Below are 27,692 nucleotides of genomic sequence, written 5' to 3' on the forward strand. Positions count from 1 at the left end.
TCTGGTGGGAGCAACTGATTTTTATTGCCCAGCTTCTAAAACAAAGGACAGCGATGCGCAGGGTGAGCAGTACCCGTAAGCCAAGTTCTTTTTACATTTTAACCTATTTTCTGTCTCTGTCCCAGCTTCCTTGTTTCTGAAATCCATTCTAGCAGGCCGCGGTTGTTTCTCAACTGTAGATTTAATGGGCTGTCCCACGCCTTACAGTCATGTCCTACAGATGCGTACAGGGTTGTTCTTAAAGAAAGGTAATAAGATCCTCCCCTAAAATCTTACAGAGGTGTCATCATTCTCCATTTTTCTGAGTAGGTTTAGGGTAATAATAAGTTCTTGTTATAAAAACAACTGCCAGGAAGTGTCTTTATACCTTTTCCCTTCTAGGGAGCAATAGATAAACCATCCACACCGTGGATGATGAGCAGTCCCATCTCCTGCTCCTTCTTTATAGCTAGAAACAGCCCTGGTAAAAACAAGGGTGCACACCTGTAGCAAACAGGGAAGCTGCGAAGCACCATGGTTCCAGCAGACTTCCTAATGCCAAGGGTGAGCACCAGCTGCCTGTTTCTTTCCTGCCCCTTCCTTGAGAACTTCTTCCCCATGCTGCTTAACTGAGGCCTGATCTGGGGGACCAAGATTTAAGCAGGGCACTGAGGTAGCAGGGCTGTGGAGGCCAGAAAATAAAGCTAACGGGCCTGAGAAAAGCAGAGCTACACAGTATCATTTATTAACCTATTTGCCAGAGCTTGCTGTGGGATGCTGCTAAATGATTTACAAGCACGGCTGAGATGTTTCTTAGGGACAGGTAATGCACTAAACTGGCCAGCAAGAAAGCAGAGCAGTTTGCTTGCTCCGTGGCTTAAAGCATCACAAGCAGCACCCCACACATATGACCTTGTCCTCGAGGGGCAGGTGCTGGAGGGAGGAGAGGCAGGATGGAGGAGGGGGGCTCCATGCTGGGGCACTGGCCGTGTCCACAGCGTTCAGCTCCCAGAGCAGCCTCTCCTGAAAATCCTGCTCCTCTCCAAACAGACCTCAAAAACCTTTCCCACCACTGTGCTTCCCTGCAGCTGTGAAAAAACAGATGTTTAAACCCTTCCATGAGATACCTCTTTTTCTTTTTTCTCCCTCCTTTGCTTGATGAAGATTCCAATGGTTGAACTCCAAGCATGGCCAGCAGCCACCAGCTTGGGCAGGACATGAGGTCCTTGCAGGGCTCTAGGAGAACCCTGGCCCCTTGTGTGTGGTGGCGGAGATGCACCGGCTTCCAAGCATGGTGCAGGAGTCGAGTACGACTTCTGAATGCTCCCTTGTTGTCCATTAGCACATCCTCTGTAGCTAAGAGCCCTGGCACTAAAAAACCCATCCATGTTTTCCAAGCGGTAAGCGGCCCTGCAAGCAAGGTTGTCACCCTGGCCACCTCTGCTCCCTCCGGCTGGTGTCAGGCACCTAGGTGAAATACCTGGAGGCCCCTCTGCAAGTCCTCTCTTCAGCAGCACTGGTGGCGAAGGACGCCTCCTCGTCCTCTTCATCCAGCTGGAGGCTGCCAGAGGACAGCCGCACCCGGGCCATGGGTGACCGCAGCACCCGGCCGTAGAGGGAGCAGTAGTCAGCGGCCAGGAGGTCGGAGTCGGAGTCGCTGGACTCGGTGCTGCTGCCCAGGTAGCGCTCGGTGGAACGCCGCAGCCCCGGCACCAGCCCTTGCTGGGCCGGCACGTGCCAAAACACGCCTGCTTTCCGGCTGCTCAGGGCAGGGCACGGCCCCAGGGGCCGGAACTCGGAGCCGTAGGGGAAGCGGATGGTTTTCATGTCCGACTGGCTCCAAGACCGCTTGGGAGGCTGCTCCTGAAGGCCGTAATCAAAGGAGCGAGCCAGCGACCTGCTCTCCTGCACTGGGGCCATGCTCGTGCCTGCTGCCGTGCACGCAGCCGCGCGATGGAACTCCCCGGTCCAGGTGCCGCTCGGGCTCTGCCTGGGGGGCTTTGCTGCCACAGGGCCACATCCACCCACTGGTCCTGCCGCGTCTTCGCCGGGTGCCAGTGCATGGCACGGGGGCTGTGGGGGCCTGTCCAGGTAGAAGAGGACCTGTGGGGGCAGGGCAGCCGCGGGCGGGGGACACGGCACGTCTGTGTACACCAGCGGCCGGGCAGTCACCTCCTGCATGTTGCCCACCGAGGTGCTTTTACTGTTCCCGGCAAACTGGTGGTGGGGCCGAAAGGATGTCAAAGGGTTTCTGGCGCCGAAGTGGTCGGTGGGCTCCCACGCCCGCTCCAGCTCCAGCTCGGCGTAGAGCAGGGGGAAGGCGGACGAGCTTTTGGAGTGGGGCAGGAAGGCGGGCGATGCTTCGGGCTTGGAGCGCTCCAGCTCGGTGGCAAACGTCACTTCCACGGTGGAGCTCCGGCGCCGGCTGTCCAGCGTGGGCTCGGAGGCGTGCACCCCGTTGGCGTGGTAGGACCCCCGGCCGCCGTAGGCCAGGCGCAGCTCCTCCACCTGAGCAGGGGCAGAGGGTGGGCACCCAGACCCCCAGCTGGGCGGGGGGACAGAGTGGGGCTGGCAACGAGCCCCCAGAGCTGAGGGTCTGGCTTGGGCTGCAATGCCAAGACACCCCCCGGGCACGGCCCTGCCTATCGCGGACCCCACGGGGACATACCTGCTTCGAGACGTCCGTCAGAAGGTCTGGGGAGGAGCGGCACTGCCTCTCGTCGTAGCGGGATGTGTAGTGCTTCCTGCAAGACCAAGAGGGTGGGTGGGTGGGTGCGTGGCCAGGAGGGTCCTGTGCCCTGCCCCCACCTGGGCACTGCCCCTCTCCGTGCCCCCCGGTACCTCTCGAAGGGCAGGCTCTTCATCTTTGCCTTCCTCCCATGCTCCAGCAGCTGCCGCTGCGTCCTCCCGCTGCAGCACAGAGGGAGAGTGTGAGCAACACCCCCAGCCCCAGCCCTGGGGGGACCCCCGTGCCCCGGGTGAGGGGAGGGGGCATAGCAGGACCGAAGCAATGGTCTCTCCAGGAAAAGCAGCTGGTGGGCATCACCCCCACCCCCCACCCGCATCCAGCCGGGGCCAACACCAAGGGGAAGCTCAGGGCTGTCCCCACGCCCTTCCCGGCCCCAGCAGTTGGGTTTTCCCCCGGGACTTTACCTGTAGCGGAAACTGGAGCCCTTGCTGCACAGAAGGGCTTTGGGCTTTGACTTGGGCTCTTCAGACAGCCTGAAGAAGGCATGGTACTCCACGCATGTCTTCCAGAAAGCCTTGCAGGTGTCCCGGCTCACCATGGTGAACTCCAGCGTGTCCTTGCACAGCTCCTGCACGGCCAGAGACAAGCCAGCCGGTCTCAGGGTGCGGAGCCAGGCTCTGCTGTTTGCCCTCCTGACCCCCCAAAATCTCACACCGGGCTGCTGGTGGCTCCAGGCAGTGCAGCGGCACCATGGTGGGGACACAGGAGTGGCACGTGCCACGTTCGAGGGGGAAGGAGCATCAGCCATGAGCAGCAGGAATGGATTTCATTCAAAATCAGAGAGACTGTGCGTGGCCGACCTTCGATCCGCAGCTGCCCGCTCCTGAGCCTGGCAGCTGCCTGCAGCATGGTACTTACAGAGACGTTGGCGTGGAGCTTGATGAGAAAATGCTTCCTCTTGAAACTCAGTTTGCGAATTTTGGACCAGTTGAACGTGTTGATCTTTGTATTGCCCTGCAAGAAGGGACACAGAGGTTATGGCAGGACAGGGCATGCCAGGAATTCAGAAATGCCATGGGCCAGGACCTGAGCTCGCAGGACACCGCGTGATTCTCTGCTGCAGCTCTCAGTGCTGCTGGGGTCTGGGGAAGGGGTGCTGGGCTTTGCTGTTTGGCTCTCTTCTCCATTAGCTGGTCCTAAAAGCAGAGATGGAGGTTCAGGGCTTAACTCTGCCTACTGACGCTATTTGTAAAACTGCAGGATCCCAAGACAAATCTCACAGAAGTCAAGGCAGGGTCCTGTCTGTCCCAGCTCGAAGGTCACATGAGTTAATGCAGAATTGACTCCCCCAGAAGAAATAAAACCCCTCCTCTCCTTTGCTGGGAAGCACGGCAGCTCACTCCCATACCTCTAAACTCAGCTTAAGCAGGCTGCAGGCATACCTTACCCCTCATTATCATTACCTATCAATTGATACGTATTACAGTAGCAATTTAGATGCGGTCCCACAACACTGGTGTGGCAGCAGGACCAGGTAAAATTGTGTCACTCCATGCTGTGGCACTGAGACCCTCTGAGCTTTCTGGGAGAGCCCAGGTTTTAATGGGCTCACAGATGCCTTAATCACACGTGAGGGGTGTTTATGGCTCTGAATAAATAACTGGGTCTGGCAGCACTAATTATGAACAGCAGACCCACAGCTAGGACATATTTTTTTTTTCCCTGCTCTGGCAAGATGTTCCCAGGTTGGAATTAGCCAGTGTGGGAGGCAAGCACTGCTTCACGCCGGCTGCGAGGAAGTCTGTATTTATTCTGCAGCTACACCGTGATTACAGCATTATGTAATTGCACAGACGTGAGGTGGCTATTTTTGCTGGAAGATTATACGGTGAACACATGTGATGCAGCCGTGTAACCTGCGGTGCTTACACCGCCGCACTCATGGCAACAAGGGCCAACAGAGCGGGGGTGGGCACGGCGGCACACAGTGGGTACTGGTGGGGGTGGTGGGCTGAGCCCTGCAGCCACATCCCGGAGCATCACCTGCACATCTCCTGGGGCACACTCCTCGTAGGATTTGGGAGGGTTTGTAGCACACAGAGGGGACAAAGGTCCCCCCGCAACTGGAGGGGATGCCCGTGGGGAGAGGGCACCCTGCCCAGGTGCTGTCCGCCCACCCCGAGCCCCGGGCTCACCCGCAGGACCAGCACGCCCATGTGTGTCACAGCCAGGTTGATCTGTGTCCCCTCGCCATCGCTGGCGGGGTGCGGGCGAATCCCGTACATCTCCAGCTTCCTGGCCACGTCCAGCAGCTGAATGTCTGACTCGGCCGGTGTCTTCCCTCTGGAGCCACAAGTGCAGCAGGAGGCAACAAGAGTGAGAAGGCAAGTGCTGAAATGGGCTGAAAAAATGCCATTTCAGCCATGCGCCTGCTGGCATCACACCCGCCCCATCGCCGGCCGTGCCTGCTAATGGGACCAGTCCCACTGGCAGGTGTCCGGCCGGTGCTTTGGGTGGGTGGTCTCGGCACAGCCCAGCCCTTACCTGTGTCTCCGGTGGTAGTGCATGATCTTGTTGTCCAGGTACTCTTGGTTGGGCAGGTACCTGTGGGTTGCCAGGTGCTGCTGGTCTGTCTCCTCATGGAAGTCCCCCAGCTCGGCTGCAGGGCATACGGGGGAGCGTGGGTTAGGATGGAGAGGGGACCGCAGGGGGAACCCCGGCTACAGAGCCAAAGCCCCAGGGAGCGCGGGGTCCCTGGGGAGGGGGCACAGTCCCTGCAGGCACTCGCCTGCCCTTACACTGCAGCAGGTGGGAGACAAGCAGCGCCGCGCTCTTGTCGCTGCAAGGCAGCCGCCCCAGCGCCAGGTCCTTCTTGATCTGGAGGGTGAAGAGGTACCTGTGGAGGGGGACAGGAGCATGTCCTGGCAGGGAGCCGGCCTCAGCAGACTGCCGGGCGCCGGGCTGAGCCGCGAGGGCTCTGCTGCAAGGGGAGCAGGCTGTCCCTGCACCTCTCCCTGCGCTTGCCCGTGTCTCAGCCCAAGGGGTGCTGGCCCATGGGGTCACAGGAGGAGCACGCAGCCCCTGCAGAAGGCTGTAGCTGGGCACCACTATGAACAGTACGCCCCTGCCATTGAGATGCCCGTTAGTAGGTTTCAGAGTTAACATTCCTATATGCTTTGGAGGGCATTTGCATCTCTCAGGGCTAACATTCTACAGAAGCACTGTCTTATTTTTCTTCCTAGTTCCTGTTCGCAGTGCTTTCTCTAAAACATTAGGGCTAACAATGTCATTTTTAAAAATAAAATTTAGTTCTTTCAGAACACAGCTTGAGGCAGGAGCTAGACTGAGCGGTCAGACTCCGTGCCCAACTGCTAAAGCGTTTGGCAGTAAAATTGCAGCCTCTTAAGACGGCTGATCCTTCAAGTGGATTTTGTTTAAAAACAGAGGATCAAGAAAAGACATTCTCTTGGGTTTTGTTTTACAAAGTACAGAGCTCTTTCAATACTTAGAATAACCACTGCTCACAGACATGTTCGGGTGGATGAAGATAAGGAATTAAATACATGCTTAACAACTGCAAAAATACAGGACTGCATGGTAAAAAAGTAACAGAACAAGTACTGTACCTGGTCAGCTCTTCTCTCAGATGGCCGGGGTCCACTGGGAAAAATTTCACCATAAATTTGAAAAGAACCTCCTTAGGATCTTAAAACACAACATCTTCATAAGTTTTCTTTTACGTGTCTATTGGGAACATTTACAACTCTCTTCACACATGCTGTCTCCTTACAAAGTAAACTACCCTGGACCCTTACAAAGCAGGGATGGAAACCCTGAACATCATGGACTGCAGCCTGCTCCCAAAAACCAGCCTGCCCAGACCCCCAGTGTTACCACTGGAAGCGAACAGGGGGTTGGACACTTAAATAATACTAAAGAGAACATGCCCCAGCAATCCTTTAAGTCACAAAGACCTCTGCTAGGAGGGGAGTTCCGTGGAGCAGTGCCGGGGGTACGTGTCTGGAGTGTGGCCAGAGCCCCGGTGTAATTGCCACCAGCGGGGCTGTGCATTAAACTCAGCCATCCAAGCACTTGGGATGCAACAGCTCCGTGGGAGGCTGTTTGGGCAAAGAATTTTTGTGGGATGAGTGAGAGCAAGCGGCCAAGCCCAAGGCAAAGAACATGGAGGGAGGGAAGCAATTTTGTAGGCACTGACTGTCCCAGGACACCATGGGACGGCTCAGGAGCTCCTGGAGGGACAGGCCAGAAGGGACATGGAAAAAGAAATTGGTGCCTGAAACAACCCCATTTCTGGTGCACCTAGGAAGGGGAGGCTCTTCACACGTTCTCCCCCCCTTACGGGGAAATTTGTGCAAACACTGTACTGCAGCCTGCCCACTGCAAATACTGGGGGCACGGCCTCGTGCTCTCAGCTACCTCTTAGTCGCCGTGTCTTCGGGGAAAATATCATTTGGTTCATCGTGGGGGTGGAAACGGGCATAGGCTGAAAGGGGCACTGTGTTAACATCGGTCACGACAGGGGATGCTGAGCCTGAATTCAGGTCAGGCTCCGCAGCATCTCCGTGCAGTGGCGGGGGGGCTGGGGGGCTGGCGAGGAGCAGCCGAGCCTGCGAGGCACAGGGCTACCCCTGCTTCACGCAGGCGCTTGGGCTGCTGAGAGCTGCCAAGGGGGAGGGAGGGCATGCAGGGAGGGATGCCCACCGCCCTGCCAGCGCAGCGACGCACGCGCACGCACGCAGCCGCCCCTGCGCCTCGGCCAAGCTGTCAGGCTATTAACGGCTCAAGCCTAAAATGGTGCAGGTAGCAGATTGCAAAGGCAGGGGTGTTCCTACAGGGTTTTATACAGGCTGCGGGGTCTTTGCAAACAATCCGGCCTCACACTAGAAAATGAGCTCAGGTAAAAAACCAGAGCCCCCATCCCCAAGCAAGAACACTGCACAAACGTGTCTGCGCTAGTCTGTCACTGGTAGCGATTCAGAATTTTATTCTTGAAATACTTACTTTTAACTTGCTTTGTTATGGGTTTTAGCGGTTCCAACCAGACCTGAAAGAGAAAGCAAAGAACCGGGTGAGTAAATGGCACAAGACGGAATAAAAGCAGCAGCGTTATGCTGGAACGCAGCACAAAAACGCCGGCCAGCTCGGCTGCAGCAAGCTGTCCCGCTGGGCACCCTGCACAAACGGCCATGGAGAAACCCCACGTGGCTGCAAACGGGCTTTGCCAACCAGCTGGTGACCCCCCCCCTCGTAGCATCCATGTTTGAGGCGTTTTTGGCACCACGGCAAAACTTGCCATTGACATTTCCCATGTGTCATTTTCAGGGAGGTGCTGGCGTGCCCCCACCCGTGCAGGCGGCTGCTGCGAGGACATGGCACGGTGCAGTGTGGGGGCCCCACGCCACAAGCCCCACACCACGAGCCCCACTCACGTGGTTCCCAGCCTGGCTGCGGAACTCCAGCCCAAAATACTCCTTCTCCACAAGGTTGAGGTGGCTGCAGGTGAGGTTGAACAGCCCTTTTCCGCAGGATTTTTGCTAGCAAACAAACACACCGCAGAAGCAAAGGGTTAGGCAGTGCTGACAGCAGTGGCGATGGGATTTCAGTGGGATAGGGGAGAAGGCTGAGCTCCCTGCCTTCATCCCAAGGGGAGCTGTGGGATATTTCCTGATCATGCTGCAGCAGCATCTTAATAAATGTTGTTGGCTTCAGCATGTGGGACAGGACGACTACATGCTGTGCTCCCCTTACCTCGGCTCTTGGAAATCATATTTTAAATAAAGCATAAATTATGCTTGGAAAGCATAATTTAAATAAATACCTACAGGAGCAAAACACAATCTAATTTTGAAACTTTTGAAATGGCGAATGCCTTCTCATCGCTTCTGTATTAAGGAATGTAAACCAGAAAAATAAAGAAGAGGAAAGAAATCTTGCTTTTGGCCCACCTTCTGCAACCATCACTGTCTGGGCAGCCCTATGCCTGGCAAACCAGTGAACGATCCCCAGGACGAGCATCATCTGAATGAGGGACGGCCATGGCAAATTACGAGCAAACGGGAGCACGCCTCAAACCTGTGCAGCAAGCCTGTGTGCCCCGACAGCCGGCGACCGGATTGCTGGGGACAAGCTGCTATTATGGGCAATGGTAATGAACAGCAACAGGACCCTGCGGAGATCCTGGGCCCTGGGTCATCCGTGTGCTTTAGTAATATTAATTAAGTGGCTCTACACGCTGATAAGGGAGGCCAAGCTGTATTTATTCCCAGTAAACAGAAACACTCGGAGAGTGTTTTGCTTGACTTGTTGCTGTGCTGCGTAACACGGCTGGGGAGCTATCCAGGAGGCTCCTACTTTGGAAAATGCTCCAGAAAGCACCAGAAACGAACCTGGCAGTCACCCACCCCAACAAAACCCCTGCTACTCCTTTATCAGCTCGTGAAGAGCAGACCAAAACTGAGCGTGGGTTAGTGCTAAAGCAAGGCAGAGCAGAGGCGCTGGGTTAGACAGCTGCTAAACTATGGCGTTTCGGGTGACAGGGGTGAGGGCAGGCTGCGGCTGCCTGTGCCAGCAGCTGCTCCTGGCAGGGATGGGAGGGACCCGGCTGCTGGTGGTGATGCACACTAATAACCACCTTGCACGGCTTCTCCTGGGATGAAATTGCTGGCTCTGAGGTGAAGGACTGCTGAAAAGTGATAGCGTAATAACAGCATTCGCTCTGCAGCACTCCCGGTTCTCCTCAAAATTACTAGATCACAAGGGTAATTAAAACAATTATAAATGTTTATTTCCAAGCTAGAATTTTCTAGCATGAAAGGCCTTGGCCTTTGTCAGGCAGCCAGGAAAGACAAGCATTTCTTACTGGGTTATTACCCACCGCATGTCTGCTGGGAGCAACCCGCTTTCCTCCAACCCAGCACTGCCCGCGGCAGGCACCGCCGGAGCCGGGTGGCCCCATCCCCAGGAAAACCTGCTCGCTGGGCAGACACGGCCCTGCTGATGCAGGGGCTGGTTTAAACGCGGGGCCTTTCCCCTCGCAGAGCGCTGCTTGTGGGTCCCATCCTGCGTTTGTGGTACCCAGGGCCCGGCCCGCGCTGCCTTCAGTCGCGCTTGGGCAGCAGGAGCCCTGCACGGTGAGAGCAGCGGGCGCTGTGTTGGAACAGTGCGGTGCAAGGCAGGAGCATGAGGTGTGGGGCTGGCTGCCCCACGTCTGATGCAAAATGTGCCTTCGATGATGTCGCAGGGCCAGGTTCACACCCACAGGCAGAAACCCCTGTGTAGAAGAGGGTGGCAAGGAGAGGCTGCGCTTGCCCCTCCTCTCCTCGGTGGAAGTGCTGGGACTTTAAGCAGTGTAAGAAAGCAAGAGGCACATCCAGCGGCAGACAGCAGCCTACAGGACACACGGGGACGCGCACACCCCTCCGCAAAGGACACCCTGGCAGCACTTGCGCTCCAACAGCAAAGCCATGCTTCTGCAGCATTCCCCGCAGCACAGGCTGCTGCACCCAGGTCTGAGGTTTAGCGGGGAGCGACAGCCTGTGGGATTTGGTGTGATCTTTCTCCAGCACCTTGGGAGATGCCTCCCATGCCAGGCATGCTGGTGTCTTCTGCGTGGTTGCAGCTGGCACGCAATGCCATGCACCAAAAGCCACCAGCTGGTGTGCAGCCAGCTCTGCGTACCTCCTGTCAATGAATCCCCACCTTAACTCGTCCTAAGGGAGATGAGACCATGGGAGACTTTGTCCTTCATTCAGCCCCAGCAATTAGATTTTCTGTACTTGCTTGGCTTGTCTTTTTCTTCTATTTTTTTTTCCTTCCCGCTGAATCTTGCCCTGTAGCAAATTCCAGGAGCAGAGATGCCCTGGCTTTGTCTGCGCAGGCTGCAAAGTGCTTTGTCCTTTCGGTGCTGCTCTGGGAGGCTTGGAGCTGCCCAGGCTCAGGCTGCTTTGCTTAAACCCTTTCCAGAGAGGAGAGCGACTCTGTTGGTGACAGCACATGCCAGGTCACAGCTCTAGGTATTCAGGGAAGGAAGAAGGGAGGCAGCTTTGCAATATCTCCTCTCAGCGCAAGAAACCCATTAAAGAGTGACCTGTGACTGTCCCTGTACCCAGGCACCCGGGCAAGGGACCCCGGTGCCCTCCCAGTGCAAGGCACAGGGCTCACTGCCAGGGTGGGCAGCATCCCGGCAAGATCCCGTCTGTGCCATGGCTCAGCCCTGGGGTGTTCAGCAGGGAGGGCACAACAGGGGACATTCGGAGATGTGCCAGGCCCCCACCACCCCCTGAGCTGGGAGCTCAGACCTGGCTTGCCGGCTGCCATCCTGGGAACCGCCTCCAGCACCCAGATGGAGGAAATCCCGGGAGCTCAGCAGCCACAGAGAGGGTGCCGGGTCCCGGCTGTCGGCGAGGATGCAGATGAAGGCAAAAGGCTTTCCAGGCCAGCACCCTGCACTGGGAGAGGAGCTCATTCCTGGGCAAAGCCGGACTGGCAATGAGACCTCATGGCACGTGCCGGCGGCTGCGATACCCACATGAGGCAGGTACAGACGCATACGCCAAGCGTGAGGCGGAGGGAGAGCCAGGCCTGCTGTGTTCTCTCTTTTGTCATTTTCCCTCCCATTATACTCAAGTACGACACATTCAAAAGAGCTTTCCAAAGTCAGGAGGGGTTTAGGGAGAGTGGCTTGAAATATCTGCTCAAAACTTAGCCCAAAGCGGTCCTTTTATAATGGAGAAGTCACTAATTCAACTATTCATTTAGCATACCCATACAGCATCAAATGCATCAAATGCCTAAAAGGGCTTTCCAATACCATTCCATGCGAAAAAAGGAAATGACCAGGAGTTCCTCTAATGGAAGCTATTTGCTGCAACGTGTCGTGCAGAGCTATAGCGCCCTAAGTGTTTTGGGCAAATGAGAAAGCAGAGATGGAAAAAACCGCAGCAACATTGTACCAGCAGCAGCTTTGAAATTGTCTCTCATTACGCCCTGATCTAATCAATATGAAATAAATAAAAAAAGGCACTTTAAAACAACTAGTCTCATTTTTAAGTGGATACCAGCTCTAGGATACGTTAATTAAACTAAACTAAAAAACTTCCATACTGTGCCAAGGGATGGCATTGCTTTACAATCCTCTTTTGTGCAAAATGCTATTGCAAAGAATAGGAGCCGTGCATCAAGACTGAGCAATTCTCAGGCTGTGCTATAAAACCAGGAGTCTAGGAAATGTAATAGAACTGGAAAAAAAGCTCTTTCATATTAAACACAAAATGCAGGTAAGTGCTAGAACTGATCTACTTGAATTAGCTAATTCAATTAGCTACTGTGATTACCAAATGCTAACCAACAGTAAATGTTCAATCACACTTGTAAAAAGATGTTTTTAACACATAGTCAAGATAAATCTAGTTTCAGTTATCTATATACATATATAAAGCTAACACCATAGATATTAATACTTAACATCTAAAACTTATTTCAGAGCTAACATTTATTAAATGTGAATTATTAATGACAGCATGTTGTGGGACACTGTCATGCAGAAAATAAGATACCGTGAGCTTTTTCCCCTCACTATTCCTAAACCCACAGAGTTTTCTTTTTCAGCTGAATGCCCAGGAAGAGACACATGCAGATGTTTCTCACCTGGAGTAATTTGGTTAAATATGCTATTTTTATTCTGTTCCCAGATTTTTCTTCCTTGTTGAACACTTATACTGGCACACAGACAAATGAGAGAAGAACTCGACACTTGTCAAGAACATCACTTCATATTAGCTGACTTCCAAAAGGCAATACCAGATAAGTAAAAGCCATTCCTCCTTCGTTATAAACAATGCCAATAACAAGGAAGAGTGGGAGTGTGTTGGTGCTGAAAGACACTTAGCAATCAGCACTATAACCTCTTGGTTTGGATTTCAGGCTTATTTTCCTTTTTTTGTTGTTTGTTGTTGTTTGTTTGGTTTTTTTTTTAAAAAAAGCTAAAACGCAGAAGCTATCAGAGCCCATACAATCCTTCAGAGTAGCATTGACTTCAATAACTAGCACAAAAAATCCCCCAATAAGAATATGATACCCACTTACATCAACTACAAAGATCTTCTGGGAGTCATCCAGAAACTGGACTTTCAGGTGCAGCATCCTCGAGCATGTGGCTGAGCGTGCGGCAGGCGCGGCAGACCTAGCGATGTGAGCGGTGCGCCGGGAAGGGAGCCCTGACTCCTCTTGCACACATAATTTCCCTCTCAGCTGGATGGAGAAGGCTGCAGTCACAGATGTGGAGCGGAGGCTGGAGTGAGGGAACTGAACGCCTAAAACCAAGTTAAAACCCACTGAATTGATACCTCCCCTGGTTTAAATACCACCACTGCGTTAAGGGATGTTTTCCCCCGGTGAATGATGAGTGTATTAATAGGCGAAAGGCTGTGCAGCAGCTCTGCAAGGGTGGCACTAATGGGGCTGGGATAAACGCTGAGCTTTTACAGCGGGTGATGAGCAATGTGAGGAGCAAAGGGAGCCCACGCTTTGCACCGCAGGGTCAGGGAAGAAGGGCTGGGTGGTGTTCCTGCCCGAGTCACCGACAGCGAGCATCGCCTTTTCTGTGGTCTGGTTAAGGTGCAGGGAGACCAGCTGTGCTCGCTCCCCGAGGAGGGCAGATAAGGTCCTGTCCACTAGGCAGCTGTGTGCGGGATGGACAGACGCACCGATGTACTCCACCAGAGACTGGGAAATGTTCCCACCTGAACCTGAGGCCAGGTGGAACTTCTTCCTGGGGAGGCAGGGGAGGACCTGCTGCTAATTCCCAGCTCACACCCTGGTCTGGCAACTTGGTGAAGTCTCACAAGCCTTTCGGACAACCTTATTCTGATTCCACACCCGAAAACCCCACGTCCCCACACACTAGCTCAGGGCTGTTTGCTCAGCCAGCTGAGCCCTTAATTTTAAATACCCTGGACCCTGCTACCAGCATCCTGCATCCCGCCAGCTCTCCCTGGAAGGACTTCAGTCCACCGAGTGCATCCAACCCCACATTAGGCTGGATGGTATTGCACTGATTCAGAGTCTTCTTCAGCCTCTCAAATACTCCGGTGGTTGCCAGGATGGACTGAGTAGAGCAAGAAACAAGAAGCCTCCTTCCTCCCAGACCCCATCCCCTCTTTTTTCCAAGGTGAACTTCCACACTGGTCCTTAGGGTTTGCTCCTTTGCTCCCCTGTTGGCCCGGGAAGCAGGGGTACCTGCAGGGCCGATGCTGAGCCACCACGGCTGCATTCTGCAGAGCCTCCCGAAAAGCTGAGCCGCCAGCACTGGGCAGCAAGTTCAGCCACCATCCTCCAAAAAGGCTCACTCTGGGCCCTGGGGATAGGGGACGAAATGCCCCAACCCCCCTCAGTCCCTCCTGAAGTCACTCCTGAGAGAGGAGCAGGCTCTGGGAGAGCAAATTCTGGCAGAGACGAGATGCGATGTGCTGCCTTGCACCACTGTTGCTGCAGCTCTGCGCGCTGCTGCACCGTGTGCTTATCTTCAGATTCAGTTTAGAGTAAAGGAAAATAAGATAGATAAAGTTACGGAATAGAGATCTGCCAGAGGTTATTAAACACCATAGACCAAAAGGCAAGAACCGGCACCTGGCTCATTGCTGAGAAGGAGAAGCACTCACCTTGTTTTCCACACTCAAAACATTTGTTACTGGCAGCTGCTGGAGACTGGGACTCACCTCGGTGGCCTTTGGTCTGTGGTGGCCTTTCATACATGCAGCTTAGACCTCCTCTTCCTCAGCCGGGGCTGCCAGGGGAACATCCACGTTCACTCCTCACCCAGCCATAACCCATAACCCACCCGACATAACCCCTCGCCTGCCGGCGCCGGGAGCAGGATCAGGGCAGAGCCAAAGCCCTTCTGAACACGCTAGGCAGACAACAGGAGCATCGTCCGCTGGGTACTACATCTAAGGCACGGCACGAATACTGCAAAACAGGGAAAATTCTTTCCAGAATAGGGTACTTACAACATTCCTGCTGCCACACCAGAAGGAACTGTTTCACTCTCAGCTACAGCCCTGGCTTACATTCTAGTTGCTTTAAGTTTTTATAAAATATGACACATAAGAAGTATTTTCAAAAAAAAAAAAAAAAAAAAAAAAAAAAGAGCCTGAAAGTACTGAGTTTGGCTTAAAAAGAGAAGAAGGAGGGAACGACAATAGTCTCCTGATCCATGCAGGGCTATTCCAGGAGGACGGATCAGCAGTTCCCAAGCTATGGGGAAAACAAAGAAATTGCTAGAAATTGCAGGGAAGATCTGAGTTAGGTCCTAGGAAAGACCCTTAAGCTGTGAGGCAGGAGAAATACTGGAACAGGCTGTAAATCCAGGGGTGACTCAGACACACGTCTGTCAGGGACAGCCCAGGCACACTTGGACCTGCCTTTAAACCTTTAACAATGACTATCATTTTTCACTGACTTCACGAGACACATTATATCTCGAGCATATCTCAACAGTTACAGCTGACTCACCACATCCTGCTCTTCTAAAAACTTCTGCCTCAGAACCATTCTATTTATTGAATATAATAAGCAACGATACATCTGCATTTGCATCAAGTTTTGCCTGCCGAACATCAGCAAAAGTCTGACACCGCTCTGCTGAAACTACTTACTTGTAATTGCTGGGAAAATGAAAATTAATGCATTTTTTATTTCTGTTTAGGTGGGTTTTGCCCATTAGCATCCAACTGCGGGGTAAGAGCTCTCTGACCAGCATTTTGTTTTGATACCAAAAGGTAACATGAAGCAGCAGCATTTTTCCTCTCCAGTTTGCCCCAGTCCTACCCATAAACATCCTGCAGTGGTGCTTCTCCTCCTCGCTCACATTCCCACCGAGAGCCGTACTTACAGCAACACAACATCACAAATACTATTCCCCGAGAGCAGCTCCACAGACACCCTGGCGTTCATCAGCATTAATAACTCTGCAAAATGATGAGACCGACAGGAGGGGCGAGCTTCTGCGCGTGAACGCTGGCAGGAGCGAAGGTGAACATCCCCAGCGTTAGACTGGGGATTAAGACAAGTTTAAAGATGAGTTGCGTTGTCTGACAGTCTCACACCGGGTGGGTCCAGGACAGGCGATGACACGATTACATGCTAGCTATACAAATTATTTGCATTGCTGCTCAGCCGGTGAGGATTACCAGATCGACAGCGATGGGGGTTTTGGGAGCAGCTCGGTTGCTGCGTGGGCAGCTCTCCCGCCCGCAGGCATCCCAGCAAAACCAACAGACCCCAGTCCAGCACAACTTGCAGGCACATGTGTGGGAGCAGAGCGTGGCCGTGGCATAGTGGGAAGCACGGGGACCCAATTGCACTAATAATAAAAGAAATAGGTTTAGCTGAGTTTAAGCAGTAAGCCAAATTAAAAGTCAATCACCTGACTCACCCTGCATTAGTATTATTATTTTTTTTGTTTAGTAACACTTTCCGGTGGTCAAGGAAGCAGTCATATCAAATCTTGCTCTTGTGATTATAGTTTTACCTCAGCTTCAGCAGCCGAGGTAAATGGTTCTTTTTACCTACCTGTAATAACCGAGTAGGAAATCGCAAATAACCTCGATTACGCATGAAAGACTCCAAACGCGATTGCAATTCCAGACACTGACAGACAAATTAAACAGAAGTGCCAATTTTTCTTTGAAGTCCTATTAAGATATACTCACACCACGCTACCGAAATACTGAAATCTGATTCCCCCCCCCCCCATTTCTCTCCTGTTTTCAACCTGTGCAGCACCGTGTTTGATCTGCAGGGATGGAGCAGAGCCCCGCGGCTGAGGGATGGAGCAGAGCCCCGCGGCTGAGGGATGGAGCAGAGCCCCGCGGCTGAGGGATGCTGCGGCCACGCGAGCCCGATCCTTGCTTCCACGCTCCCTCTCCTGGAGGTTGTGCCCAACGACACACACAGGAGACCAGTTCGCAGGGAGGAGCGGTTCAGGAACAGCAGCAACACAACCTGGCGTGCTTCGGTGTATATGGTTGACTTTTCTTCCTTTTTCATATTTTATATGCTATGTAAGAACTAATACCTGGCACTGAAGAAGGCAGTTTGCTGTAAGCAAATGCAAATGCCAGAACAAGCTACACAAGAAACTAAATAATAGTCTGATATCATCCAGAACACATTATCTCATTTTTAATACGCCCGTTGCACTCTGTTGTTGGCACAGCTATATAAAAAGCACTCTGTGATGCTTAATTCCAACAGATCTCTTCAAAGACACGAGAAAGCAATTTATACAGAAAAAGAAAGCCTTGTGAACACACCAAGTCAAAGGAGCGCTGGTGCCTCCAAAGACGCAGGCACCTCTTGGCATTCGGTCATTTCTAGCTAGGAAGACGCACCTCACTGCATCTACGTGGAAGTGCAAAGCACAGGACTTGTCTATGCTGTCCTTAAGTTGTTTCAAGCATGAACTGTCCCAGGTTCACTTGCACACCCCCACACTAACAAGCTAAAAGGATTGCCAGCTTACCAGTAATCCAGCAGTCCTGTGACGAGGTCTCCAGATGCCCAGGCTCTCTGTCCTCGCAAGCGCTGTCCAGGAGTCAGACCGATCAACCCCCCTCGCTACAGCTCTCCGTGAGTCACGGGCAGGTCTTCCCTAGGTCGTGCCCCAAGCGAAATCACCACGGACCCCACATACCACACCGCAGAAATATGAACGACTGGTGGGCAGTGCCTGCTCCTCTGCTCACACAGCTCTGGCAACAGAGGGTTACGAGACTAGAAGCAGCAGCACCTCTTCAGAAGGGAATTAAAGGCCAGGATGGTGAAAACCTTTGCTGAGCATCATCAGGAAGGATCCCACAGCCAAAGGCTTCGTCTGAGGAATCTGCCAAATTGAGTCTGCAACGCTGGGTGAAGAGACTGAATCCTAGTGGAAAGGATGGAGTTCTAAGGAACTATACTGCTTATTTTCATGGCAGATGTGGTTTCCCTCTTGGCTCAAGACAACTAGCTCTGGTTGAGTAAGCCCTTCATTACATCTAGGCACAGAAAGGCACGTGTTATCCAGGTACCTCCAGGCCGATGGATCAGACCTGTCTCACCACATGGATCTTCATCCCAAGTTTTGTTAACATGTTTCCCACCCAGGTAGCCTCTCTTCTCCCACTCCCTTCTTTACCTTTCATTCTTCCTTAAAAGACCCTTACCACACTTCAGTCCTACCAAAGCCCGCCAAATACCAAGTATATAGCTCAAAGCAGAGCTAAAATTGTGTCAAAGCCATTCTTCATAGCAGGCAGTGGAGGGCAACAGAGTAGCATCCACCTGAAGCTGGGACCTTGGTACTTCTGTAGTGATCCAAGGTAATCCCCATCTCATGGTTCCTCTCCCAGGGTCTTCTGGCAGATGGTAGTGGCTACGAGGCAGATGTGTTTCAAAGAACAGGAAACATTCCCACATCATGACTGTCCCAAAGTTTCAGAGGTACATTCATAAAACCTTCCTAAGTTAGTGATTTGGACCCCAAGATGAAAAAAATCAGATGGCCTGAGATACCGTGCTGACAACTAACAGAGAAACAGCTTAGATAGCTAAAAGGAAAAGAACAGCTGGATTCCAAGTACTTCTGACCATAGGCCCTGAAGCTAAGAATCTTTCTTCTAACCCATAAAAAAATACACCTGCATTACTGAAATTAGATGTAGGGCATTTGGCAGGTCCATGCTAACTCCCGGAACAACAAATGGAAATCAATGCCAGGATCAGTAACGTGACAGCGGTCGCAGAGACACGGGGCTGCAACGGACTTCAGGGGGTCACACACGACCACCCCATGTACGGAGGCAGGAACTACAGACACCACACGTGCTCCTTCCTCAGCAGCAGTTACCTGATGTCATCTCTGAAAATTTTCCGCCACCTCCACATATCTGCAGCTTGCTCCAGCACTTCAGCTGTGCTCTGCGAGCAGCTTTCTCTTTTTTACAACATAAATCAGCTTTGCTGAAAATTCAGTTTATTTCTTATTTTCCCATAGCAGCCATGCTGTTGCTGATTACACGACCATTATTAATTTGCTTTTAAGAACAAAAGTCTAAGGTCTATTACAGCACTAGGGTGAATCCCAAGCTGATGATTAATCATCCTATCTGCCAGTTCCCAAAAAGACAAGTAGCCCTTAAGGAATGGCACAAACAGCAAACATATTTTCTCTTTTCTGGGCTGACCAGATAATTTAAATCTAACGTCAAAGCAGATTTTCTAAGGACATAAAACTGGATGAACTAGTCAGCCTAGAGGCAGGAAAAAAGAAAAAAAATTAACTTGAAGAGCCAGAAATTTCCCAGAAAGCTGATGGTCTGTTTGGTTTACTGAGCTGCAGTCATTTATCAATTACACCTTTTAGCAGAAGCATAAGAAATCTAAGTCTGAACCACTTACATTATAGCATCACAAATGTACGAAATTTACTAACGCTCTTCATAAATCTGAAAACATAACTTTGTTCTTTAGGTTTTAGCCTACTTATTTATTTACATGCAAGAAGGCCAATTTCAAAATTATGCTACAATGCTGGTGCATCTCATTCCAGGGAAGTCCCTCCTCATCTTTAACACAGCTTTCCACATTATGCCCCAGGAGGGAAGTGCTACAAGTACCACTTTTATTCCGAGGCAAGAACAATTGAGGTCGCCCAGTAACGAGCAGCAACTCGGAGCCTTAAATTCCGTGTGAGCCTAATCACGGGAAATATGATTTGGAGGAAGTCAGTCACTGTTAGAAAGCTGTCATAGCACACTCAGAACCAGCAGAACACCGAGGAGCATGGACACACCGCAAACCAAACAGCAAAGCCTGCCTGGGAGCGAGTATTTTGTAGGTTCCTGCAAAGTGAGAGACTCTTTCCCATCAATCACTGCAGTTAATGAAACTATTGCTCCAGACTTTTTGGAGGGACTTGAAGAGAACCTTTGAAAGAGAGCACCAGAGGCAAGCAACTTGATCCCGTACTAAATAGTTTTCATGGAGAACAACGAATCTTATCCCCTACGATCTTGTAATGGAATTGTATCATCGCTAGTAGCGGGGATAGCTAACAGCCAAGCCATCGCAAGCTCAATGCTGCCCTCAGCAGAACCAACAAACTACTACAGGTAGGATGTGACCTTTGAATTGAACACCGTGGCTGACTTACAGCTGGAAGTCCATCTTCTCGGCTCCTTGCAGCTGTATTGACCAGGCAGAGATAGACGTCCCTACTTAAAAAAAACCAAACCCTAAAAGGCACATTATTTCACTTTCACAGAGCAGAGGGCCACCTCACCTCTTGACAGAGCTCGCCTGCAGCTACAGTAGCTCTACACGCACTTCCTCCAGCTGCAAGCTCCAGAGTGAGCAAGCAGTGACTCACCAAACCGAAGTGCCTACCAGCAACCCAAGCTAGCAGGACTGCTGACTTTTCAGCAGAGATAACTCAAACAGGTCAACACATCTTGTTTTAGAACCCGTATCTCATTTTAATTAAGACTAGACACTTCCACTTAGTTTCAAACTGTAATTACCGCCAAGCCTATTAGGGCAGAGAACAGCATCCTGCTTCACGTGAGGTGTGGCCGGCAGCTCACCCACCACCCACGCAGGGCATCTCGTGTCCTTCCTCCCAGGGCTGTCCCCACCAGGCTCTGCGTCTGCGCGGTCGGTGGTTCACACCCCGCACAGCCAGCCCCAGCTCTGCCTCCTCCACAATCCAGTTACGTGCCACCCGTGCTGGGTGGGGGAGCGGGGTAGGGAGGAGCCCTCTGCTCTGTGCTGCAGCTCGCTCCTGAGCTCCAGACACACTGGGGACACACCTGTCCTCCGACTGCGCTGGGTGGTGGGACACTGGGGAGCTTTCTGCAGGGCCCGTGCACTTTAACAGCAGGCTGAACTCCTGCCTGCTGATGGGAAGCAGTGAATGAACTCCTCGTTTTGTTTTGCTTGCACATACAGCTTTTGCTTTACCTATTAAACTGTCTTCATCTCAACCCATGAGTTTTCTCACATTTACTCTTCCAGTTCTCAACCCCATCCCCCTGTGGGGGGAGCGAACAAGCGGCCGCTTGGGGCTTAGTTGCTGGCCAGGGTTAAACCACGACAAACTTAAATCCAGGCTAGCTCTTTTCTGTGGGTTTACAGACAGGGTTTCATTGATTTAAAGCACCTCGACATTGTCACACCTATTTTACCAAGGACACTACTCAACTATTTGTACAGCAGCAGCAGAGCTCGCTCAGCACCAAGACTTTTGAAAGGTAACGGCCTTAAACATAAATCTTACATGCTTCCTTAAAACTCCCAACCCAGACAACACTGTACTGGCACTTTGAAACAAACCAGCCGTGTAAAGTCAAAGGGACTTACTAGCTGTACCATTCACTTCCCAGCCTCCAAGTGGGAGCAGGAAGCAGCTTGCGTAGCAACACCGAGTCCCATAAAGGAACCAGGAATGTTATTGCTCCATTATGACTTCTTTTAAATAGCACGAGAAATCAAGACTCAGACCAGTCCTAACGTGTCAGCTACCACACTCACTGACACCAGTCAGAACAGGGCATGCTTCACCCCCAGCCTCTCAGTGAGGTTAAGGGAAGCACACATTTTGTCCAAGATCACTTACAAGGGCAGTCTGTCCTTCTGTGTCATTTTCCCCTCAAGACGAAAGCTAGCCCTCCGTCTCAGTAAAGGAAGCGTGAGCTCAAAGAAGGAACAGCATAGAAACCTGCCTACAAGATAAGGCTAACGCTGCTTTAGCTGAAGGAGGGGCAGTAAGCACGCCAGGTGGTTTTGCCTGTTGAGACATCACTGAGGACTGAAGGTACTAAGGTAGCAAGATTTTCTAAACTTGAAATCACATTTTGCATTAATACACGGCTTTAGTTGCAAATGCTGTATTAAAGGTCAGTACCAAGACTAAGTTCTGAGGAAGATGCACTTTTTGTTACAGAGCCCAGATGACAATTACCGACTTTGCAAACTCAAGGCTTTTACTGAGCATTTAAGATAATTATTATCAAATAGCTTTGGGCAGTTTGGTTAGCTGGAAGGTTTTTTAGAAAAATCTTCTGTCTCTCCTGCAGCAGAGCTCCAAGAACAGAACACTTACTCTGCTAGTGCGGTGGAGAGATGCCAGTCCCGGATTACTACGGTGGAGAGCAGCTACAGACACGCTGCAAGATGTCAGGACTCAAAGCCATCTTCAAACACACAAAAGCCTACATGAAAAAATAAGAACATTAAAGACTTTGAGAAGACAAACAGAGGTACTTCTTTTGAACAAAGCTTCATCGTACCATCCGAGTAGAGGTACCATTGCTGCTTTGATCAGGCTCCCCAGCTCAGAGGACTCCCTGCCTTGCACAGGAAGATAATGCATGGTCCTTGCTCCCCTTACTTCCAGAGTACCTGAGACTGCAAGCTTTACACCCAGTCTGGGCACAGTTTTACACCCTGTTTCCCCAAGCCAGAAGTCGTCACTCACGACAACTCAGATGTGGTAACTAGGTTTAGAATAAACAGTATCTCAAAACAACAACAACAAAAAAAGCAGCTTGTTAGTTCACTTTAGAAGATGAAATTGAACACAGACTAGTCACCCCAGTTTGGTAATACAGGTATCTATTTTATTAAAAAAGTTACAAACAGGTGGACTGTAGGGTTGTCTTACAAAATGACAAGAATGAATTCTACTGGAAAAAACTTTTTACAAAGCATTATAGGTAATTGTTCCATTTTTGCACTTGTTATTCCAGATTTCACCTATCACTGATAAAGATACAGTACATTAGATACATGATGTTAGGTTACATTTTTATTTGTAGAGCCCTACTGCAGTGATTTGAACAACTCCTAAACAGATGCCATAGTAAAGACAATACATATTGCATTTATTATTAGCCTCTTACTCTAATAAGCAACTTCACATGCAATCTATTGAGGAAGCCTAAAATAACTTTTGGTCCCTTTTTCCCCCCAAAGTGTGCTGAAGAAACCATCTCTCGTTTTCTCAGTCCTGTCACTCTAAGCTAGTTCAAGTTTAAGGGTTTTTTTTTTTTTTTTCTCTTTTTTTTTTTTTTTTGCGCTGAGGTCAATGACAATGAACACTGGTTTGATAACTACCCATAGGAATGAACCACTGATTAATATTAACCAACTTTTTCCCCCTTAGACAAAGGAAAACTAAGATCTTTATGAATTACTTTTATTTCCTATTACTTCCTTACAACCTACAAAAAAGATCAACAACCATCACAAAAAAAATTATCTACTTTGAATACAAGGTTTGGTTTAATTCTGATATTAAAGTGCAAACCTAAGTATTAGCCTCAGCCTGTTTATAAAGTTTGTACAAACAGGGGGGGAAAAAAAATTCAAGTAACCCCACAGGAAAATAAATCAGGTGTTTCAATACCCAAGCAGAAAACCTGGTGTCCTCTTCTTCTCAGGATTCAAATTCAACACTGAATGTAGACTCAGAACCTTTATTTCCACTAACACTGTAAAGCCAGCCTGCATTATTACCAATAAAACACATTAATGTTGAGATACTGTACCGGTGATCTTTTATTGTTTTAAATGCCATCATCCACAATACAATTCGTGAGTTTTCAACTGCTTAACCTCATATATCCATCACTGCTTTTACTGGAGCTTTTCTCAAAGTTATTTAGCTATTACAGGGAAAGAATGTACATTTCTAGAAGCATGTTCAAATGACTAAAGCTGGGCTCCTAAAAACCTAGAACTTTGGTGCAGTAGGTGAGCTGCAGTTATTAAGTTTCTGCAAAAAAAATGACACATTTTAAACCACTGCTAGAAAAAGCTCTCATGTATGCAACATGTTAATAAAACTGAACAAAAAGATTTCATCTGTTCTTTGTACATTTTCATTCTGCTCTTTATACCTGCGTTATTGTTAAAATTTTCAAGTATTCACAGAAAATGTTGATCAGGTAAACAATAAGGAAGGCAATGGCTGTTTAAAGCACGCTTGCAGTTAGTATCACTGAAACCTGGTGCTTTTCCCCTTGTTACACCAACTTGTCTCTAATATTAAACTTGTTTATTAGGGAAAAAAACCAACTAAAAAGCAATTTGTGACAGTGCAAGAAAAACTTTAACAAATATTGCTTTAAAATATTATTCAGAAAGACAAATATTAGGAACTATAAAATGTAAAGTGATCTTATTTGCATTAGATTTACATGTGCAGAAGTCTACTAGATGTCTCTTAATGTGCCAGGCAAAGCTGAGCTGATGGACTAGACATACAGCCCATTTTGAAGGATACATTATCCCTTTTCAAAGGTGTAAAGAAGCTATTTGTAAACAAGCAAGTTTAGAAACTCAGTAGAAGGAAAAGCATGCCGCCATTTTTCAATGCTACAATTGTCATTTTTGACTGAATGAGTTTAAGAAACCCACGATTGCAAGAAAAGAAGTATCAGCTGAGGACTTCACATCCCGTTCCAAGTAATCCCTACAGTCAGATCAGACCAGTTACAAAAACACAATGTCACAGCTGCATTTGCCAAGAAAAGGGATACTACATCCATACAACAGAGGTGCCTTCAGTATCTTTTCATGACACTGTCACACGTAAACAAAAAGTCTCAAAGAATGACCAACTACACTGGAGGAGAAAACTTTGCAAACAGAAATAAGCACTGATGCGAGGTAATATACAGAAGTAACCATTTGTTTAAGGCTCAATTTATTCTCCATTAAAACTCTCTTCTTTTAAAAGGCATTGAGTAGGTAATACTGAGTTTAAGTATTTAATAAATACAAGTTCAGAAATTGATTAAAGAAATCAATTAAAATATTAAAAATGAACTCTTGCATATTAGCCATTATATGAACTTAGAAAGCTATAAAAGGACTGATAGATAAAGAACAGATTTTTAAACTTATGGTAAACATGCTAAGCATTCTGATTAAGGTGTGTGGATCCTGGAGGCCACCAACCTTATGCACTTAGATGTATGGCAATGTGCTGTAATAGAGACAGGTTTACCAAGGCTCAGCTCTGCAACCTGGGCTGAAAGTTCTCCAAAGCAGCATCTGTGCAAGTTTCCTCTGAGTTTTATCTGCAATTTAAACAAAATAACTAATGAAAGCCATATTCAATACACATTCCAAGTGAACTCTGCTTCTCCCACAGCGTGGAACACCTGGTTTTCCATACTGAGCTCCAAAGCACTGCTCTACACAGCAGCATTTTTAAGTTCCCCTCCTCTGATTCTGGTAATACAAGAGACAAGCAGGCAAACAACTTACTGCTATGAACTTTGTAACAGTTGCCCCTGTGGGATACTAAATTGCTTCTAAAGATCCGAAACAGCTAGGAAATTCAAGTTTTCCTGTACAGACAGACATACACTAGGCTTTGCACTGGTGGTGAGGAGGCACCATATCAGCCCGTAACGTGAAGCAGTGGCATTCCGCACAAGTTCTAATAACAGGTAAATGACCCAACTAATTCAGTTTTGACATCTGGGCTCTCAGCATTCAGATCCTCTAAATTACTACCAAGAAAACCCCTTAGCACTCAGACAGCATCAGTAGGGAGAACCGTACGCCACTGTTCTCAATCAAAACACAGAAATGTAACCAAAGGGACCAACACACCTTCTTATTTCTGATAACTTCCTTGCCCTTCACAAGATTCATCTGCAGAGACATCCTAAAAGCCTCAGTCGAAGCTCAGTGTCTGTACAAACCTATCCTTCACATGCACATGTATGCACTTCACTGAAGCTTAATCCTTGGCTTTTCAGGGATTTTGGTGAGTTTTCTCTATTCTTAAAGTCATTTCTTCAGAGAAGTCAGGACCTTACACTTCCCACTGTACCACTTCTTTTTAGCTGTTGGCATGTGCTCAATGAACAGTTTGGCACAACAGAATGCTCTGACATAGGGTTCCCCTTCTTGCCTGAGAACTGGCCACCCCCAACATTCAGGAGCAGTACTCCTCCACTGACAAGAGCCAACAGCCAGGTTTTGCTTGCTTGTTTGTATGTTTTCCAACCAACAGCAATTCTCCCCCAGTCGGGTGAGCATGTGCCATGTCACCTTGTCATTCGTTCCGCCCCCATCCCCCCAACCCCATTGCCAGTCCACAAATTTTAGATGGGGAGAGTCCCTGTATTGTCAAAACAGCAAACAAACATCTAGCTTTTAATGGGGATGGATTAGACCTGCTTAATACGTGTTTTATCTTTGCTTAGAGCACAGGAGAGGCAAACCATTTACAGTGCAGGCCCCTCATCCTACCAGTCACATTCATCCCAAAACTCCACCTAAATATAGTATCCAGTGCTGTGGCTGGGGATAGTATGAACAGAGAAAGCAAGTAATAGTATTTTCCTCCACATGCTCTTCTAGCATCCTTATATTTCCAGGTTAGGGACCTCCCAATTCCAATTTGTCATCTTTCCATTTAATCTGTGCTTAGTTACTACAATTAGCACCATATATACCTTATCCGCTTCACCTGCCTATGAAATTTCTATAGCTGTCTAGTCTCTTCTTTGAACAGGCAGGAGAGAAGGGGATGTTAGACAACTTAGTAAAGCAAATTTGTCTGTGTTACATAGCCACACAGACCAGAAGACAGTACACTTTCAGGTTTTATCTCCAGAGAAGAGTACTCTTCCTTCAGCACTTGCTAGTATCAGTTACTCATAAAGGGGACAGAAATCACTAGTCAGCGTCAGTCTTTCACCCCAATATTAAGATTTTCCCAATCCCTTTAGTACCTCTACAGAAAACCTTTAACGCAGCAACACTGTAACAGGTGCCATACTTTAAAGAAGATTTAAAATACGAAATATTGTGATATTGAAATATCAAGAGAAACACTAGAGCAAGGAACAGAGAGCAGCTACTGGAAATCTCACATCTCTGAGTGTAATAATGAAATGACAGAAACCACTGCAGAAGCAGGGAAGGTGGGCGAGGGGACAGGATGCAAGAACAACACACATTTTTAAAAGGAACCATGGGTTATCTCAATTATGTAGTTATGTTCTATCCTTCATTTCACCCACAGCAACTGACTGGAACAGTAAATTTAAGCAACTGCTACTCAAAAGTGTTGTGAAAGAACCTACACAACATCATACTTGACAGATAAGCTGAGGTATCAGTACCAAAAAAGTAAGTGGTACTTGCTAGTTAAAACTGACCTGGAAACAGCCCTAAATGCTTCAGATGCCTTAGAACCAGGTCCAGCATATAATCCATCCCCCATCCCTCTCATTGGTTTCTCCATCAGAACTTGACACAAACTGTTTCGTGTACTTCATTCTGAACTAATTGATCTGGACCTAAAACTCCTCCTGGATGCAGACAGGTCACAGAACTCAGAGGTGACAACAGTTATGCTAGGACAGAGTTACAGTTCAGGCCCATTTCCTACACACAGGTTTTCAGACAGCTGGTTCCACTTCCTCAGTTTCACTTTACCTAGGATGGGGTCACTGCTAAAGCGATGTCTGAGAAGCAGCAATTGTTCCCTGGATCACAGATAAGCAGAAGAATACAAAGCTGATTACAGCTATCACAAGACACTGTCAGCTCTCCTACACTAGAGCACATCAGACAGAAATTATCAGGCAGCAAAAGCTTATCATAAAGTTAATGAGACCCTACACCTACTCAGTCAAAGAACAAGTACAGAGTGGGAGCCAGGAAGAAGAAAATATCCCAACCGTGTGAGGCTGAAGTGAAAAATACGGAGCATGAAGCCTGGAAAGAGCCAGGACAAGTAATAGAAGCTCCAGACATGGTGAGACCCGGACTGAATAGAAAGCTGCTCAGGCAGGAAAGACTGACTTGTTTGGCACAGGTGTCAAGACTACACTGGGCAGAAGCAACATCTCCTAGAAGCAAGGAAGTATTTTGCTGCTAGAGGCTTGATGTGACACTATGAGCTAGGCAGAATGAAAGGCAATCTGTATTACAAAAG

The 27,692-nt window shown here is 49.3% G+C and overlaps 2 protein-coding genes across 7 annotated transcripts in view; both read right to left on the reverse strand.

The window, feature by feature from the left end:
- FRMD7 (FERM domain containing 7) lies at positions 1–24,776 on the reverse strand. 6 transcript variants are annotated; one of them, XM_037408140.1, is made up of 15 exons: positions 24,689–24,776; positions 21,828–21,936; positions 14,404–14,653; positions 12,773–12,999; positions 8,119–8,223; positions 7,691–7,733; positions 6,295–6,328; positions 5,467–5,564; positions 5,213–5,327; positions 4,864–5,011; positions 3,587–3,682; positions 3,133–3,296; positions 2,821–2,889; positions 2,648–2,723; positions 1–2,487 (listed from the first exon to the last, which is right to left on the reverse strand). In XM_037408140.1, exons 3-15 carry the CDS (start codon positions 14,438–14,440, stop codon positions 1,447–1,449), a joined length of 2,253 nt encoding a protein of 750 aa, XP_037264037.1. In that variant the 5' UTR covers positions 14,441–14,653; positions 21,828–21,936; positions 24,689–24,776; the 3' UTR covers positions 1–1,446. The 6 variants fall into 6 exon arrangements, with proteins under 6 accessions (XP_037264037.1, XP_037264035.1, XP_037264038.1 ...); XM_037408138.1 differs by having other exon boundaries at positions 6,295–6,373; XM_037408141.1 differs by lacking the exon at positions 2,821–2,889 and having other exon boundaries at positions 6,295–6,373.
- The window catches only part of RAP2C (RAP2C, member of RAS oncogene family), a 10,285-nt gene continuing 4,915 nt past the window's right edge, over positions 22,323–27,692 (reverse strand). Inside the window, 1 exon segment of the mRNA XM_037408144.1 lies at positions 22,323–24,810. The gene's annotated coding sequence lies outside the window, so the exon portion shown is untranslated.

Source organism: Falco rusticolus, chromosome 14 (assembly GCF_015220075.1).
Source record: "Falco rusticolus isolate bFalRus1 chromosome 14, bFalRus1.pri, whole genome shotgun sequence".
NCBI lineage: Eukaryota > Metazoa > Chordata > Aves > Falconiformes > Falconidae > Falco > Falco rusticolus.